Consider the following 19,854-nt stretch of genomic DNA (forward strand, 5'->3'; position numbering starts at 1 on the left):
TAGCAATTCTCGTCTTTGCAATCAATGCCAAATGATTATATTATCACACACCTGAAATTATTAAGTAAATTTATGTACATTAACATGTGTTTGCAATCAATGCCAAATGTATTTTAATGGTATCCTTTAATATTTTTTTTTCTCATAATTTCAAAATGATGAAAAGACATTAAAGAGAGATGCTACATATATTATTACCAAAAGTAAACTCGACCACCATTATGAAAACTTCATAAAATCTTGTCTGCGACAATAATTGGTATTATCGATAGACAAGGTTGGAATTTTAAGTCCACATGCATAAGAATTTTTTTGTTTATAAACCAACCTTTGATAGTCGAGTGGTTCAATAAAAACTTTTATGTGTATTATTCACGAGATCTGAGTTTGAGTCTATCATCGATTGCTAATAGGGGTGATCACTGAAATTTTTATTCGGTCGATAGTTTTAGGGTTCTGAAAAACTAGTTGAGGTGCACGTAAACGAGTCTAGATACCTCCGATCATAAAAAAAAAAAAAAAAAAAAAAAAAAAGGTATAATATATATAGGAATTCAAATATCAAACCTCAACTCTTTGCTAGCAAGCGAGAGTTTACTTATGTTTGCATGCAAGATTTTCTTTATTTATAGTATCAAGAATTAAGGTCTGGATCTTAAGTGGACACCTAAAAATTTTCGTATTTGTATAGACTAATTCTTTATTAGGGAAGTCTTATTTAAATTTTGTGAGTACTGTATTTAATTATCATTAGATTCATCATTATTGGACTGAAATAATATTTTACAGATTAATGCAATGGTATTTAAGTAGGTACTCGTAAAATTTACTTAAAGAAGTCCCATATATATATATATAATGGACAAAGTAATAACTAGAAAAATATGCACATTAAAGTATTACTCTTCACTCATAATTAATTACAAAAAAAAATATGAAAAAATTCATACAAACACCATATATGAAAGCTTTAACTTCTAGAGATACACATGAAACGTATTATAACAAGGAGAGAGAGAGGAGGGAGTTTAATAATCAGATTATAGTCAAGATTTAGACGCTTAAATATACAAGAGAAGAGAGAGAGAGAGAGAGAATTAAGCTGTGGTGCTTAATTCTTATTATTATGATTATTAATAATTAAGTTGATTAATAGAATTATTAATATTTATATTTTCTTCTTTGACAAGTGCTTCTGCAGGAAGTGCTTCTTCACGATCATCAGCTTTTGTAGGTGCAGAGCAGTGCCATTGAAAGCTCAAATTGTCCCAAAGAGAGCAACCCAGGAGCCATGATTTTCCCAATTGCTGCTTTGATTGAATTATATTATTATTATTATTTTGGTTTTGATTATATTGTTGTAGTTGTAGTGCAACCATCAAGTCCAATGTGGGTGACATGCATCACATCTGTTGGCAACCCTTTCCATCTCCTCCTCCATCTCTTCTTCTTGTATGCTACAAGATGAATATTCAAACCACAATGTGTCATTAAGAGAAAGAGAATACAGGAATAATGGATAAGTTTATTGACGAGAACTAAGTTCGAATTAGTTTGTTGGAGGATATACATATGTAGTTAAATCTCGATAAATTAATAATTTTGATTAAATAATATATCGATTAATAATAAATTTTCATAGTCTCAATGATATTAATTTCGAAGTTTAACTAAGGAAAAAGTATGATATATTTTGTATTATAATACTATTGAATACAAGTCACTAAAACTGTCAAACATAGTCTTAAATGGACAGTGTATCAAATCATTGTAAGACTTGTCAATAAAATCCTATCGTATATGTATTTATTTCAGAGTTAACGAGAAATTAAGGATTTGCAAACTTAAAATAATAAATAAATAATAATAATAATAACTATTATAGAAAAATAATATGAGATGGAGGCTTACCAAAAATTGAGAGAAATTTTTGAAGCCCTTACAAAGCCTATTGAGACCAGTGATAAATCAGGCTTTGAGTTGGGGAGGGACCTGAATGAACCCTTCATGCTTTCACTTGATATCTTTCTTCATCTTCTTCTTGGTTTTCTGCACCAAATTTTCAAAGCAAGCCAATATATAAGACCCTTTGGTTTTCGAATTTACAGATAAAAACCTAATAAATGAACTTCCAGATGAACATAGAGCCCAAAACATGAATTGTAATAAAAACAGAAACAGAGAGAGAGAGATGATCAGAGACTTATTGCAGTAGTAGAGAAGAGTTATGAATCTCGCATATTAATAGTGTAACAAATTATAAAATTAATTAATTAGATTGTATTTTTGCTATACCTAAGATTTGTAATATTATGACATGTGGGTATGTAAGATTTATAAAATGTTAATAGAAATATGGATGGACCTACCTCTTTTTTTTTTTTTTTTTTTTTTTTTTATGATTGAGGTGTCGTACCTCAATTAATGTCCGGGGTCCATTGAATACCTTACAAGTCTAATGTTTCAAGGTAAGCTATAAATGTATTAAGTGGTCTCATGATGGTTCGAAGCTAGGAAGTCAATAAAAGAAACAAACATTTTCCAATCCCTTAGGATTAACAGATCTACATATTGATGAGTGGGGGTTGGTGACTCCATTAATTTTTTTTTTAAATTAATTTGGTTTAGTTTTTTGCTCAGATCATCCTATATTTTTATTGATATTTCTATATTTGACACTATTTATTTACCTTTTCCCTGTTTTATATTATACTATTCAACGTCGAAAAGATTGAATTGATAGTCTAAAAATTTGAAGGTTTAAGTGGAAATTAAATACTATGGGTTTCTTATCTTATTATCATTGGATGTTAATGGACAGTCTAAAGCATGTAAATAATGTAGAAAGTTAGAACAATATTTTAATAACATCATAATTTTATAATAAAAAATATGAATTTAAAAAACAAGAGGCTGCCTTATGGGCGGCTAACAGATTGCATTATTTTTGGGGCAAGAGCAAAACTTAAGAAAGAGTCAAGCTCACAGAAACATGTGGACTTACTACTTGACCACCAAAAAGTATTTTGTCCCTTTAAGAAATGCCATTATGTTAACTTTTTAATTAGTCATAAATTAGTATCATGACACTCGATTTGTCTACTATAATTAGTGTTGGTGAGATTAATAATTTTTATAATAAACCACCTTTGGATGAAAGAGTAGTCTAATATGAATTCTTTGGTGTATTACTCAAGATGTTTTGAGTTCGATTTTTTTTAATTTCTAATATGTATTATCACTAGATGTTTACTCTATCGTTAACTTCATTGTCCCGTAAGATTAGTTGATGTTCTTGTAAATTGTCCTATACACTCACCTCCTGATCACACAAAATATTTAGTGATAATCTCTTAACATTATACGATTGACTTAAAATTAAATTTATAATATATTATACTACTATTGTTTTAATATTATATGCTTTATATTAGACATTCGTACTATGATATGATAACTATAAATAAATCATTTTTATTTAATTTATTATCATTTTTTTATTGTTTTATATTAGTATTGTAAAATTCATTTGTTTTAATTAAAGCTAAGGGGTTTTTGGTTATCGACAGTAAAATTATGGTCATGCTACTACAAATACGTTTTCTTTAGTAATATATATCGTCGTATTAGTAATATTTCATGTATTATGAATGATCGAAAAAGTATTTCGATAATGTTATTAAATTCGATATCGATATTCTTTGAAAATATTCTGAGGGGAATAGAACTGAGCTTGGCCCATGGTAGGCCCATTTATCAAAGCCCGGCCTCTTTGAAACATACATATGGTGGAGAAGCAGGCTCTCTGGCTGCAGCTTGCAGATGGGCCCGTGCGGATTCTGAGCATTTGCATATTAAGATTTTCCGAAAGATCGGTTAATTTGAAGCATATCAATCTGTTTTCTAGTTTGAAGTAAATTGATTTCCAAATTAGTTTTTAACATAGAATTAATTTCCACAACTCTCTATCAAGGGGTTTTTGAGATTTTAATGGTTTTTTTTTTTTTTTTTTTTTAATGATTATAAGCAGCTACATGAAGTTAATTTGATGACATATACAATTAAACCTTGATAAATTAATATCTTTGGGATCATGAAAATTTATTGATTAATCAATATATTATTTATTAATTTATCGAGGTATTCTTTATTTTTATTTTTCCAAAACATTGAACTTAATGTATGTATACATTGTATACTAAGAAAAGTTAGAAAGAGGTCTAAGAAGACATCAATTTCAAGAGAAAATAAGTAATATTGAAGTTATATTTTTCAAAGGCCTCCTAATATATATATACACAATAAAACTTTCATATAGTCATAATGGTGGAACTAACTAATTTTATTACTATAGGTTATAACTTAATAGAGGTATAATTAAAAAAATTTCTTATTTCATAATTCATGCTTTAGTGGTACAATATTAGGATTTCAATTCATGTTTTAATAATATTAGGGTTTCAATTTAGCGTTTCAATTGCTTACTTTTGAAACGGATAGAATATCGTGTTTTGAAACCAACAAAGATAACTGTCCTTGATGGAATTGTAAAGGCAGTTGCTGCATGACAACTAATGTGAAGCCACAGAGAATTGTCAATTGTTTTAAGTATTACAAAATTAGGACCTCTGATGTCGATGAATTGCAAGTTACAAATGCAATGAATGATGAGAATCAAAGAGTCATTGTACAATTGAGTTATTAGATTCGACAACTTCACTACACTAATCGAATGAATATTAATGTCTTCCTTAATCATCTAAATGAGTAACAAGTCATGTATGCTTTAACAAAAGAAGAAATCATTTCTACAATTAAACAAGAAGAGAAATAAAATAATTATGAGGATGATAGTATGAAAATATAAAAAGTTTCATGTCAAGAAACTCTAAATATGCTTGAGAAGCTATAAATGTTTTGGCTTTAACAAGAAAATGTCTATGCTAGCGAGTAATGTACCCGCAAGTTAAAAGATGTAGTAACAACTCTAAAGCATAAATTATTATCCCAAATAACTTCAAATAAATATTTTATTTAATCTTAAACTTTAATGTAACATACCATATATATATATATATTTTTTTTTTTGCAATATACAGATAATTATTACTATGTGAAGACAACTTTCCTTAAGACGAGAATTCGAAAAATTATAACTTATTACAATATGAAATTTATCTTATTATAACTATCTCAAAATAGGAATATAATTTTCCATGACTATATAGAGTTATTATATATAGAGTATCACTATAGAGAGTTTTTACTCTACGTGTGTGTGTAGATATATAATATTATTAATATATAGATATATATATATATATATATATAAGGATATTATTAATTTATATATCAAGGGGTACCTATGTGTGCCTTTTTTTTTAAATATATTATCTCATAAATTTAGCGAATTATTAATTTATTACATTGGTCCCAAGTCGAGATTGACAAAAAATATTATTTAATCAAGATTATTAATTTATCGAGGTTTACCTGTATTTGAAAGTGATTTATTTTTTATTTTTTAAATAAATATTTATTAAGTGATTGCTTTATAAAAAAAATTGGGTTCTAAAAGAAAATTCTTTTAGTAATAATTTACATAAACAAATATACTTGGGGAAAAAATCATGAGTACATCTAAAGTCTATTCACTTTAATTACTCCATATTTATTGCGCCATCTTAAGAGATAACGACTTTTTTCCACCCAAATAATGATTTAATGAAATCATTCTACCCATGGACTTTTGAAATACCACTTTACTACTCAAATTTATATTTCAATGGCAAACAGAGAGCAAACTCTGTTCAAGCTATCGGAACTTTTGAAGAGAAGAGACCGATGAGTCTTTTGATGGTGGAAGATTGAATTTTGGTGATTAGGATTGATCAGAATTAGACTTGGGAAGGGTGATTGTACAAACCTTAATCACTTGATTACTAACGATTGGCGGGATGACAGGAGTAAGGTTTGAGGGGTTTTAATGAGTGTTGATCGGGGATGAAAATGGTGATGGTGTGAGGTCGCAACGATATCAGAATCGAAAACAAAATATAAATTTGAATAATAAAATGATATTTTAAAAATATATAGGTGAATAAGTGCCATTAAATCATTATTTGGGTGGGAAAAAGTCGTTTACTCCCATCTTAATTTTGCTTTAAGTTTTAATTTAGTGATCATGTTGTGGCCAATTACTAGCAATTCTCTGTCTTTGCAATCAATGCCAAATGTATTATATTATCACCACCTGAAATTATTAAGTAAATTTATGTACATTAACATGTGTTTGCAATCAATGCCAAATGTATTTTAATGGTATCCTTTAATATTTTTTTTTCTCTCATAATTTCAAAATGATGAAAAGACATTAAAGAGAGATGCTACATATATATTATTACCAAAAGTAAACTCGACCACCATTATGAAAACTTCATAAAATCTTGTCTGCGACAATTAATTGGTATTATCGATAGACAAGGTTGGAATTTTAAGTCCACATGCATAAGAATTTTTTTGTTTATAAACCAACCGTCGAATGGTTTAATAAAGACTCTTGTGTGTATTATTCACGAAGTCTTAAGCTTGAGTCTATCATCGGTTGCTAATAGGGGTGATCACTAGAGTATTTATTTGATTGAGGTGCACGTAAACGAGCATAGATACCTCTTATTCACCAAAAAAAAAAAAAAAAAAAGGGTATATATATATAGGAATTCAAATATCAAACCTCAACTCTTTGCTAGCAAGCGAGAGTTAACTTATGTTTGCATGCAAGATTTTGTCTTTATTTATAGTATCAAGAATTAAGGTCTGGATCTTAAGTGGACACCTAAAAATTTTCATATTTATACAGACTAATTCTTTATTAAGAACACCTTTATTTAAATTTTGTGAGGACTATATTTAATTATCATTAGATTCATCATTATTGGACTGAAATAATATTTTACAGATTAATGCAATGGTATTTAAGTAGGTACTCGTAAAATTTACTTAAAGAAGTCCCCATATATATATATATAATGGCAAAGTAATAACTAGAAAAATATGCATATTAAAGTATTACTCTTCACTCATAATTAATTACAAAAAAAAATATGAAAATAAATTCATACAAACACCATATATGAAAACTTTAACTTCTAGAGATACACATGAAACGTATTATAACAAGGAGAGAGAGAGAGAGGGAGTTTAATAATCAGATTATAGTCAAGATTTAGACGCTTAAATATACAAGAGAGAGAGAGAGAGAGAGAGAATTAAGCTGTGGTGCTTAATTCTTATTATTATGATTATTAATTAATTAAGTTGATTAATAGAATTATTAATATTTATATTTTTCTTCTTCTTGACAAGTGCTTCTGCAGGAAGTGCTTCTTCACGATCGTCAGCTTTTGTAGCTGCAGGAGCTGCCATTGAAAGCTCAAATTGTCCCAAAGAGAGCAACCCAGGAGCCATGAGATTTTCCCAATTGCTGCCTTTGATTGAATTATTATTATTATTATTATTTTGATTTTGATTATTATTCGTTGTAGTTGTAGTGCAACCATCAAGTCCAATGTGGGTGACATGCATCACATCTGTTGGCAGCCCTATTTCCATCTCCTCCTCCATCTCTTCTTCTTTGTATGCTACAAGATGAATAATCAAACCACAATGTGTTCATTAAGAGAAAGAAGAATACAAGAATAATGGATAAGTTTATTGACGAGAACTAAGTTCGAATTAGTTTGTTGGAGGATATATATATATAGTTAAATCTCGATAAATTAATAATATTGATTAAATAATATATCGATTAATTAATAAATTTTCATAGTCTCAATGATATTAATTTATCGAAGTTTAACTAAGGAAAAAGTATGATATATTTTGTATTATAATACTATTGAATACAAGTCACTAAAACTGTCAAACATAGTCTTAAATGGACAGTGTATCAAATCACTTGTAAGACTTGTTCAATAAAATCCTATCGTATATGTATTTACTTCAGAGTTAACGAGAAATTAAGGATTTGTAAACTTAAAATAAATAAATAAATAATAATAATAATAATAATAACTATATAGAAAAATAATATGAGATGGAGGCTTACCAAAGAATTGAGAGAAATTTTTTAAGCCCTTACAAAGCCTATTGAGACCAGTTGATAAATCAGGCTTTGAGTTGGGGAGGGACCTGAATGAACCCTTCATGCTTTCACTTGATATACTTTCTTCATCTTCTTCTTGGTTTTCTGCACCAAATTTTCAAAGCAAGACCAAATATATAAGACCCTTTGGTTTTCTGAATTTACAGATAAAAACCTAATAAATGAACTTCCAGATGAACATAGAGCCCAAAACATGAATTTGTAATAAAAACAGAAACAGAGAGAGAGAGATGATCAGAGACTTATTGCAGTAGTAGAAGAGTTATGAATCTCTGCACCAGCAGCCGCAGCTGGCTTGGACGACGATGATCTTCGTGGCGGTGGCGACGGCTGCTGCTGCTGCTGAACACCCACCGCAATGCTGGATTCAGAAATACATCCAGCTGAGAAAGGAAGCAACACAAATCTCTCCATTTTATCTCTCATCATAATACTTTCTTCTTCAATTGCCCAGACTCAAAATTCTATAGAAACAGCCACCAAGAAAACACAAAAACTATGAAAATAAACCGAAACCCTTCTTTGTAATTAGCTCTTGGCTTTGCTGTCAAGTTACAATAATTTTAGTACGTACACAAAGTCAGGCTCCACACGATCAATGTTTGTTTGGTAGAGGAGAAAATTTTATAAACGAATTGAGATAGAAGAGAATGAAAATGTACACCAACTGATAGGTAAAGTTGGACGTGTAATGAAGAATTAATTGAGAATTTTTGAATGGAGAATTCAGTTTAACCTAATTTAATAACAGTTTTTCAGAGACATGAGATCAGAAAAAATGTTTAATAAATATATAAATTAGGTGGAGTTGATAATTATTTTTGCATTAATTTGTAAATCTCTTTCAAGAAACTTTTTCTCCTATTTAAGATTTCTACAGTGGGCTCCTACCTTCACTTGCCTCTCTTATACAATAAGCCACCATTTTCTTTTTCTTTTTCTTTTTTAGCTTTTGGGATTTTAGTTGGCTTTTGTTTTTTTGGGGAAATATCGGGTGGACCCTTTAAAATTTCGTTGACCGTTTCGTTAGCCTCATGGTTTCCAAATCTCACAACCCTGATGTGACAGCCCGCAATTTATCAAGTAAACGTGACCCACAACAAGTAGACGATACCCATTTGTGAGTTGACTAATAACAAACTGTCACGTCGGGAATTGTGAGAGAAAGTTATAAGATTGAGTTTTGGACCTCACATTTTTCTTCTAATATATCAAATAAATTATATGTGTTGGATATATCTGGTTCTGATCATAGACGTATAATCGTTCTATTTACAATCATATGTGATACTTTAGGTAGTAAATATCATTTTAATCATAAAATAATGAGATTATTTGTCAAATTAATGGTCGCATTAGTGCCACACATTAATTGGGATATATAAAGGTTCTCGACAAGAGTTTCCGTTCTCATACGTAACATTAATCTCACCCGACAACCATTGACTTGCCTTGACGAGTAAAAAATTAAGAATATCTCTTACATTTTGAAATTTAATTTGAACAGAAGATAATTATTTTATGTCAATATTAAAAACATAAATAGACAATGATACGATAACGAAAGTGGGGTGCAAATTGTTAGTTTTGTCGCTAAATAGGGTGTGAGAGAATAATGCCAAATATAAGAGGGTTTATATGAAATATTCTTTCATTTTGGAGATTTGTTTTGTTTACTTAAGTTGAACTCTACCAACTTGGAAGTAGTGAATCCAAAGCAAATCAATATCTAGTGAAACACAGAAGCACTCTTGGTGATGGAGACCAAATTGAACCTTTCTTGATTCCAAAGAAGTAGAATCATAATTGATGGTTGAAATCTGAAGATAGATTTGTTGGAGAAAAAAATATTTTAATTAATTAGTTTAAAGAATGAGTAGTCACTTGAAGAATTATCATTACATAGTTGTTACTATGACTAAACTTTATGGTATTTTATTTCCTTCTTTAAAATATGAATATTTATCGAAAGAATTACGATACAGTATCGTACCCAACGTAATAAATCAACTTAGAATTATTGTGTCAAATTATGTTAATATCGGTTTTTAGCATAATGGTATTATGTTCACTGACCTGTAAAATTATCTTTAGTAATACCCATATAATATTTAGTTTAGCGTGGATTAACAAAAAATCTTGACTATGTCTCCGATAACATAGAACATAAGACTTGTAATATGTTAATAGACTGAATGGTAATATTTAAAACATAAATCAATATTACTATTGGTATTATAGGAGATCCCTTGGTTTTATATACAACATATCTACAATTGAGATTTTTTTTTTTTTTTTTTGCCTTATGCAATTTAATTTATAATAAATAATTTGTATTGATATAATCAAATTTTTTGCGTTTGTATAGTTAAAATTTATGTGAACACTCTTAAATTAGCATAAAATAAAATGAGTGTTCCAAAAGCTACATGGAATGAAGTAATCAATTCCCACTTGTAGATTATGAAATAATTTATATGATATAAAATTTAAAAAAAAAAAAAAAAATTGATGTTAGATTTGTTAGAAATCAATGATGTTGATGTTGTTGTGCAAATGTAGATTTATGATAGTTCCTCTCACTGCCTCTCACCAAATCCCTGATGATGATGCTGCCTTAGAGTTCTAAAATAATTAACCTATGATGACAACATCATGCTTCAATGGAGTAGGTATTATTTGTTCTTTTTATTTTATTTAGGGTTGATATTATCCGTCTTTAAGAGATCGTTAAGTCTCAGTGTCATGGAGTTTTTACTATTTTAATACTTTTATTGTGGGGTTCTTATAATTTTACAAGGGTTATTTATTGCTTTTTGAACAGGGTTTTAATATTTTAAAAGTGGGGTTTTTACAATTTTTTTAGAAGGATATTTAATAATTTTTTTAAATTGGGAGAGGTGGATGAAATTTGTTGAGCGTTACGCAAGCATCATTCAACCATAACACGTACTTTCTTAAAAATGATACAATTTTTTATAAAATTTTCCGAACTTTCATTCGCTAGCAATGTGAAATATGACAATGACGGTCATTTGTTATCTATTTTCAAATTTGTTTTTAAAAAAGAAAACGAACAATTGAGTTTTGTATTTTTAATATTTGAAAACGTATCTGATATTGAAATACTATATTATAAAAAAGAAAACGAAAATTACTGAAATACCCTTTGGTCATATTAAGTGGCTTGAAACAAAAATTATAAGAGCCTCAAGTGACAATTTCAGAAACCAAAAAAAAAAAAGACTAATTCCATTTCTTTCTTTTACAACAATTCATTTACAAAAAGATTAGCTTTCCATAATGTTAAACTACAAATTAAATGAATACTTGAAAGAATTCTAAATCAAAATATAAACTTAAACTTGCCCCATTTGATGTGAATTAGAACACTATACAATCACCATTTTTACTCTGCTCTGCATTGCAACAACCTGGAAAAGCGATTAAACGCAATCCAGGCACATGACAGAATCTTGTTTCATCACCAGTAATCTCCACACGAGCAACGACCGTACTTGAAGTGATGAAACCGATGAATGTCTCTAACGATAATTTCTCTACCTAAGAGCTGAGAAGTGTACTTGAGGAAGTTATGACAGTCAGCACAAACGCGCAGGTTTTTCATTACTCGAATTGGTGTTGCAGCTGGGGTGCTAATGATGCCATATGCAACTGCAAGTTTTTCGCTGTGGAAACCAACTAGCATTTCCCGTTGTTCTTCTTCGACATCCTGCATTACCATTTTTACATCGGTCGAGTACCCGATTTCCTTCAATCTCCCAATTAGCTTCTCCAAGTATGAATATATTTCAGTTTCTTGTGGATGTGACCTATCTCCCATGACAAAAGAATGGACCTGATTCTTTAGCTGGATCCAAGATTGACCAGGGTGTTTCATAACCCTTCTCCGTTGCATCAAACTCCTCAAATTTTCTGCCTCTTCCCATCTATGTTCACTGGCAAAACTGTTCGATAATAAAACGTAAGGACTTGCATTATATGGTTCAAGTTGAAGTAATTTTACTGAAACCCACTTCCCTATTGCAACGTTTTTGTGCAGTCGACAAGAAGATAAAAATGACCTCCAAACTGCAGATAGATGGGAGAGATTATTCTTATAAATGAAGTCCTTTGTCTCAATCAAGTGACCAGCGCGTCCATAAAGATCAACCATGCAAGTGAAATGTTCAAGACCAGGCTTTATGCCATAGACTTCTTTCATCAACTCGAAGTATTTGCATCCTTCTTCAAGCAGCCCAGAATGGCTGCAAGCAGTTAAAACCCCAACAAAAGTAACCTCATTCGGCGTTATTCCCTCCTCGATCATGTGTTCGAAGAGCTGAACAGCTTCCCTTCCCTGTCCATGAAAAGCACAGCCAGATATCATTGATGTCCACTGAACAACATTCGGATTCTCAGTTTGCTTAAAAAGCACCCAAGCTTCAGCTAAGCTTCCACATTTAGCATACATGTCAATTAAAGAGGAACTCAAATGAGCATCAATTTTGTGTCCGGCTTTCTTAATATGGGCATGGATCTGTCGACCAAGCTCCAAAATCCCAGCATTAGCACAAGCAGAAACAATACTTGTGAGGGTGAATTTGTCAACTTTAACGTGTTCACGAACCATAGAAACAAATATTTTGAACGCATTTTCATATTCACCATTATGAACATACCCAGAAACTATTGAGCTCCATGAAACTACTTCTGCCTCACAGGAAGTCTTGGAATTTTGTATTCTTGCTGACTCTGGATACCTTTTTCCAAAAACAAAAGATGCTTTCTCCATCTCCCCACATTTGCAATACAAATCAATGAGTGAATTCCTTATAAATCCATCATCTTGAACACCAAATGTTAGAACACGGCTATGAATCTGTCTTCCCAGTTCTACATTACATAAAGCAGAAACCAAATTCAAAGCAATTGAAAAAGTTACTTTGTTGAAGGACAGTCCACTACTAATCATCCTACCCAGAAGCTCAACTGCAGTCCTTTCGAACCCTTTCTTCATTAACCCATCTATGATCGTATTCCAACTGGCAACATCTTTTTCAGGCGACCTTTCAAACAAATCAACAGACCTTTCCACATCTCCAATATGCAAATATGCACCAATCATTATATTCCATGACACACTATCCTTATCTTCCACCCGTTCAAACAATCTTATTGCATACTCAAACGCCTGACATTTCACATACAAATCAAGCACAGAATTCTCCAACACAACATCCAAATCAACCCCATTTCTCAAAATCCATCCATGGACCTCCTTCCCTAACCTTACCTCACACAAACTAGAACAACACTTCAAAACACAAGACAACGTAAATTTATTCGCGCAAACACCCTCTGCTTGCATCTCTCTAAACAAATCCAAAACCCTATTACCACATCCACCACGCGAGAACCCTGACAAAAGAATCGTCCAAACACGAACATCTCTCTCAGGCATTTCCTTAAACACCTTTTGCACATACACTAAATTCTGAAACTTTACATAGAGACCCAAAAGATAAGTACCCACTTGCAAAGTTTGGAAAGATCCAGTTTTGATCAAATGGGCATGGAAAGTCTGGACTTGAGAATCATTTGTTTGATCATTATTTAGTTGTAAAGAGGAGTAGTGGTGACATTGAAATTGAATGTGATGGAAGGCAAATTTAAGAGGGTTTGTGAGATTTTTTTTAAGATGTTTTGGGAGCTCATTGGCGCCAAAACATGAGGCTCCAAGACAAGCCCATTTCATTGTATGAGGTTTGGTTGTTAGTTTTAGTTAGCTCAATCTGATATTGCTCTTTGTCAAGTATTTAATAATTAAACGTTTCCGTTTGGGTGGTGAGAAACTAAGAAAGAAAATAGAAATAAAAAAGTGACTTCAGAATTTAGTCATTTTCTTACATATATTATAATAATATTATCAGATTGGTATTTTTTATATAAATTATTATAATATAATAAAAATATTAATTTAACAACATCAAATTTCATGATAATATTATTCTTTTTAAGTGTGCACATTGAATTTTTTGGAAATGTAAACCAAAAATCAACAAATGGTTAACCCTTAATTAACACACAAGAAAACCAAGAAGATATGTACACTTAAGAAATTTTTTTTTTTTTTTTTAATGACTAGAGATGTTTGAAATAACTTATGCATATATCAACTAATCCTTCAAGACTTAAGAACTATCGACCAAGTATAATCCTCCAAGACTTAAAAACTATCGACCAAATAAAAACTACGTACCCCAATGGCACCTAAGAATTTTTGTGTTATGGAATAATATTTTTTCTTTTAATATTCCATTTTTGTTATTCGAAACAAATATATTTGCTTACTATCAAACCAAAGTTTTAAGAGAGAATAAAATTTATTTTAAAGAAAATATCATTTAAAATCTCTATCAACACATATTTCTTTCAATTTCTGCAATTAGACTCTTCACTTAATCACATTTTGTAAACAAATAAAAGAAAACAAAATGAAGTTCACACAAAACCATCTGAATGTAATTTCTTATGCTAATTTACAAAAGAATATGAGGAAAAATCTGGTGTTTAACCAATTAGTATAAAAAAAAATCCTTTTAAATTTGTGCTTACACAACAAAAAAAAAAAAAAAAAAAAAAAAGAGAGAGAGAGAGAGAGAGAGAGAATTTTCAGGTAAAGAGCTTAGTTGCTCTTAAAGAATCAGGTTAGCCTACAAGAATTGGTCATTCTCCAAGGGGAGGATAGAAGTATGAAGACAGGGAAAAGCCAAGGAAGAGCAAGCCTCCAATTGTGGCAACGGTGCGCTGAGAGATCTTTGATGCTAGCATGCTTCCTCCCACCACTGCCAATGATGTACAGATTGTGTGTCCGATCGTGGCGCCGATTGCAACTCCAACGGCGTTTTTGTGTGTCGCCAACTGCAAAAACAGACATTATAGCTTTTTGAAGTAAAATAAATACTAAGATGTGTATGATAACGGATTATGGTCTAAACACAGCATTTGGGAGAGATATGCAGAACCCGTCTCGATTTTGGGGTAATGCAGCTCTATCTTGAACTGTAATGTCTAATGGACTAATTGGGATGAGCGAGAAACATGTTTGGATTTATAAATTAGAATACTAGCTATATAGGGCGGCTACTTACGCAAATACTAAATCAATTTCAGGAGTAGAGAGTCACAACGAATTGGGAAAAGAAAGCATTTACTTACAGCAATTGTTGCTATCTGGCTCCGATCTCCCCACTCGGCTAAAAACGTCAAAATGAATGACTGCAGTAAAAACAGAGGCTTGGTTGAGATGATGAACAGAAGACTAATGGTGAATATATTTAAGAATGCAGCAAGCAGTATATTTGAAACATTTCACTGGTAAAACCAAAAAACTAATCATCAACAATTTGAAAAGGTTGAATTTCATGCATCAGAAAGTTGATTCCCAGAACCTACCTCCAAAAAGATTGGTGTACAAAATCTTGTAAAGAAGCGGCGGAAGGTTGATTTCCCTTGCCCACCCTCAAGTTTCTCTTCCACCTGAATTGATGAATGACAAGAAGAACATTGAAAGTGCAAATAATGCAAAATCTAAAAGAAGAAGATCAAATAGCTAGAGCATCTCCAAAGGGCTCTTTATATAACTCAAACTCTTTATTATAAAGAGTTTATTCATAAAAACAAGAGTCCAATAGACTCTTTATCTTTAAAATATAAATTAGAGAGTGAGTTTGACTCCCCACATTTAGAGAGTCAAATTTCACTCTCTATTCTTATTTTAATTAATAAACTACAAGTTCTTATGCATTTTATTTATTAATTTTCTCTCTCATTAAGTCTTTTTCTTAAAAATAAAGAGCATATTCATTAAATTTAAAGAGTCTATTAGATTTGAATAAAAATTGTGTTCTTTATATTTTAAAATTATTGAAGATGCTCTTTATTTATATGAAAGATGCTCTTCAAAATAAAGAACACCATTAGAGATGCTCTAAGAAACAAAACTTGTGGAACATCTTTATTCGTTATGACATCAGAAACAGCAGGGTAAATGGTCAAAAATAACATATAAGATGGACAATTTTGAGACTTCTGCAGGGAGAAAAAATGCAAACATACTTCTTCCATTTCCTTTTTCTGACTTGATTTTGGATCTGATCTCCAAGCTATGTAAAGTAACCGCATCCCAAAAAATGCATAAAGAACTGCATACAAAAAGGAACACAATGCATGGACTATGTTAACTTTGTTTAATGGTTGAACAGCTCACATTATCCAACAAGATAGAAATGACATAGGACGAAATACTATAAGTACAAAATGAAATGAAAGATTGAAAAATCTCATACGAAGACACATGATATATAAGAATTCAGTTCCATCATCGGTATGCATTTTCAATTGAGTTCACTGTGTTAACAAAACTGAACCATCCTTGGGAGAAAAAAATAAAACCAAAATGCAATTCACTAAGAACTAGTTGTTTTACAAGACTAGCTGAAGTTGTCTGTGGCCTCAAAGTTTAAAGTTACTTATAAGGCATCCAGTACTCTTTTCAATTAAGTCTAAAAGTTGTTACATTGATTTTCAATGTGTCAATAAAACTAGATTTACCCAAAAGCAAGGATAACAGTAAAAACTCCAATACTAGTCGAAGACTTAACAAAGCCAAAGAATAAAACCATGCACAACAAAAATATGCACATGAACAACAAATAAAGGGTAAAAAGATGAGAAAGAGAAATACAAGAGCTAGAGGTAACAGGGTAAAAAGAGGCGAGGGAGCAGGGAGGAAGATAAAATAAAGATAAATACCTGTAGCTGCTCTATTGGTATGCTTCCTTGATATCAAATTTGGCACAATCCTACCGAGTCCAGTAGAAAGCACCTAATGGACATGTACAATAACTTTAACCTTGATAACATCAAGTATAAGAGAAATGCACTTGGTAGTGCTTTTCATTGTTGCTGGAACAATTTCATTACAACGCCGTGCAAATGCATTGCATTATCAGAAACCACAATGAGCAAAGTCACAAAATGGAGTGCATAATACTTTAACCAAACAAGAAGTAGCAACTTACAGTCATAACAATCAGGGCACTAAGAGCACCCGATAAAACAATTGACTTGGGATGCCGCATTGCCAGCAGAGCTGCTATTATAAAAGTTTCATCTCCAATCTAGTAGCATTTTTGTCAACCAACCCAAACGTTCATTAGATAAATATATAGCAAACAGAATTAAAATATTTTTTTTTTTTTTTCCCCTTGAGACATAACTATTGAATTAAAACAAAATTGTCACCATATCCATAAGAATGCAATAAATAACTAATGATCGAATTGAAAATCAACCAACCTCGCTGACAAGAATCATCGAAAAACTTGCAACAAATGCATCAAATACTCCAAGACCAGATTCGACATGATAACCAATTGCAGCAATATCAGTGTCAAGGTTGTTTCTGAAAATCTGCAAAACCGTAACAAAATAAATCTGCTACTCTTTCCCCTAAAAGAACCCGATAAACCATCTAGGTTTGTTCGTTTTTCTTCATCAGACGTAATAATTAGACCAAACCTCTAAAGGATCGTATAATCTATCCAAAGGTTCAAAATTCAATTTGTTTCCCTTTTTTCTCATAAGTTTTCTCAGCTAACAAACAAGAAATAACAAACTTAAATTTTCTTTCACCTCCCCGAAGTTCTATACCAAACATAGGGCTCTTCCTCTGCTTAGACCAAACTTCTAAAAGGGTCGACTCAGAAGTCAAATCTACCCAAAGGTTCAAATTTGTCTTTCTACCCCTATTTTCTCTCAAATTTTCTCAGCAACCAAACAATAAACTTAACTCACCATGCCACGGCGGCCCAAATCTTTAACTGATCGACTTAAATCGTCATTCTCCGCATCAACAAAAGCCTCCTGCAAAACCCACAACACATTAAAACAAAACAATTCAAAACAAAACAAAACACACACTCATGAAAAAAGAACAAGAAAAAAACCTGAGCAAAGATCGGAGAGAGAGCCAAAACGACGAAAAGGGCTACAAAGAGGAAGCGTTTTGAGGGGTTTGAGCACAAACCCATGTCGAAAAACGAAGAAGAAAGCGAGTTTCTGTGGTACGGGGTTGTTTGGTTGGCAAGAAAATTGGTGGGAAAGTTGGGGTCTAATGAAATGAGATCTGGTGGTAAAGAGAGACAGAGTCAGAGAGATCCTGCTGAGATCTCTAAGGAAAGGCGTGAGAAAGAAAAAGTTTACATATATAAACTGAAAATGGCTGCAAATTCAAAGAATTTTGACTATGGAAGATTAAAGATTAAACAATTATAGCGAAATCTTCTGAGGTCCGTTTGGGAGTTTCGTAGTAAAAGCTACCATGGTAAAATAACTATAGTGATTACGAGGGTGAACCATTATAATTGAGGGGTTTTAATAGTGATTTTCAAAACATTTAACCTTGAGAGTTTATATATCAATGGTTCTAAGTCCTAACAATTTTCTAAAATAATAAATTTATATATATATATGTCCATAAAAATACTCGATTTTAACTAATTCTTGAGAGTTTTATTTTATCAATTACAAAGTAAGATACTCGATTTTAACTAATTCTTGAGAGTTTTATTTTATCAATTACAAAGTAAGGATTCTTTACTTGTTTTCTACTTATTAATATTTTATAACTTCAAATGTGATAAAGTCTATTTATCTTTCTTCGCCATTCTTTACAGTATCAGGAATGATTGAAAAATTATAGCTTCAATTATCCAAGAAAGCATCTAGAAATGAGATTTTAATAATTTTTTTTTTATGATTGCTTAAAATTATTTTATATTTAATATGACTGGAGACGCGCATAATATGGTTAAATTTTTTTTTGGATATAATTGGGATAGTTTTGTAGTAGATAGGGTAATTGTGGAATAAAATTTTAAAACCAACCAAAACACCCCGATTTGGAGTATTTTATAAACCCCTAAAAAATACACTACACTGGTTATGACGGGTTTTTGAGCCAACCAAAACCAGTGCATAAAAAATCTGGTAAATAATGGTTTTAGAATACCTCAAAACCAATCTAATTAAAGATCTTTCAAAACCAGTGAAAAAAAAAAAAAAAAAAACTCTAGCATAAGTAAAATAGTTTAATATAAAATTTAAATATAGTTTTTCCTTAAAAACATATGAGATAAAATAATTTTATGAAAAAAATGAATTGAAATGTTTTTACAGATTTTGTATTGGATATAATCCTAAAAATTATTGTAAAAATAGAGAGCTTTTTTTTAATCGTTCTCGTAGTTTTCTATAATTTATCATTTGAAAACATTTTTTAAACATTTTTTCAAATAATAAAAATATTAAGATATAATTCAAAATTTTGAATCATATATTAATATTAGTTTTTGAAACAAGTTTTTCATATTACAAACAAAATATACTCTAAGCTATTTTACGTTTATCTAGTCTTAAACTTATTCATAGGGTTGAAATTTAAAATATTATCATATTATTCTATAAATTTGAGTTGATATATTTTTATAACAATTTCTGATAATTTTAGAGTAGAAAATATTTGTACATTTCTATGGGTAAATAACTTATCTTTCAACTGTTTCATAAAAGCTCTATTTTCTTAAAAGCACAATGGCTTTATAAAAAGCTTTACTTTTGTAAGA

General features: G+C 30.7%; 2 protein-coding genes across 2 annotated transcripts; both read right to left on the reverse strand.

The window, feature by feature from the left end:
- Window positions 1-7,130: 7,130 nt before the first annotated feature.
- LOC116143022 (CRIB domain-containing protein RIC4-like) lies at window positions 7,131-8,844 on the reverse strand. The gene is made up of 3 exons (XM_031428438.1): window positions 8,407-8,844; window positions 8,108-8,248; window positions 7,131-7,640 (listed from the first exon to the last, which is right to left on the reverse strand). Exons 1-3 carry the CDS (start codon window positions 8,591-8,593, stop codon window positions 7,309-7,311), a joined length of 660 nt encoding a protein of 219 aa, XP_031284298.1. The 5' UTR covers window positions 8,594-8,844; the 3' UTR covers window positions 7,131-7,308.
- Window positions 8,845-11,529: 2,685 nt separating this feature from the next.
- Window positions 11,530-18,448, reverse strand: LOC116142971 (pentatricopeptide repeat-containing protein At4g21065-like). Its single transcript, XM_031428387.1, is given in 10 exon segments — window positions 11,530-13,774; window positions 14,866-15,088; window positions 15,386-15,445; window positions 15,623-15,706; window positions 16,286-16,371; window positions 16,982-17,054; window positions 17,251-17,349; window positions 17,528-17,641; window positions 18,026-18,094; window positions 18,178-18,448. Coding segments are annotated over 10 exon segments (3,018 nt in total). The 5' UTR covers window positions 18,262-18,448; the 3' UTR covers window positions 11,530-11,648.
- Between the last annotated feature and the right edge of the window lie 1,406 nt (window positions 18,449-19,854).

Source organism: Pistacia vera, unplaced genomic scaffold (genome assembly GCF_008641045.1).
Source record: "Pistacia vera cultivar Batoury unplaced genomic scaffold, PisVer_v2 Contig423, whole genome shotgun sequence".
Taxonomy (NCBI): Eukaryota; Viridiplantae; Streptophyta; class Magnoliopsida; order Sapindales; family Anacardiaceae; genus Pistacia; species Pistacia vera.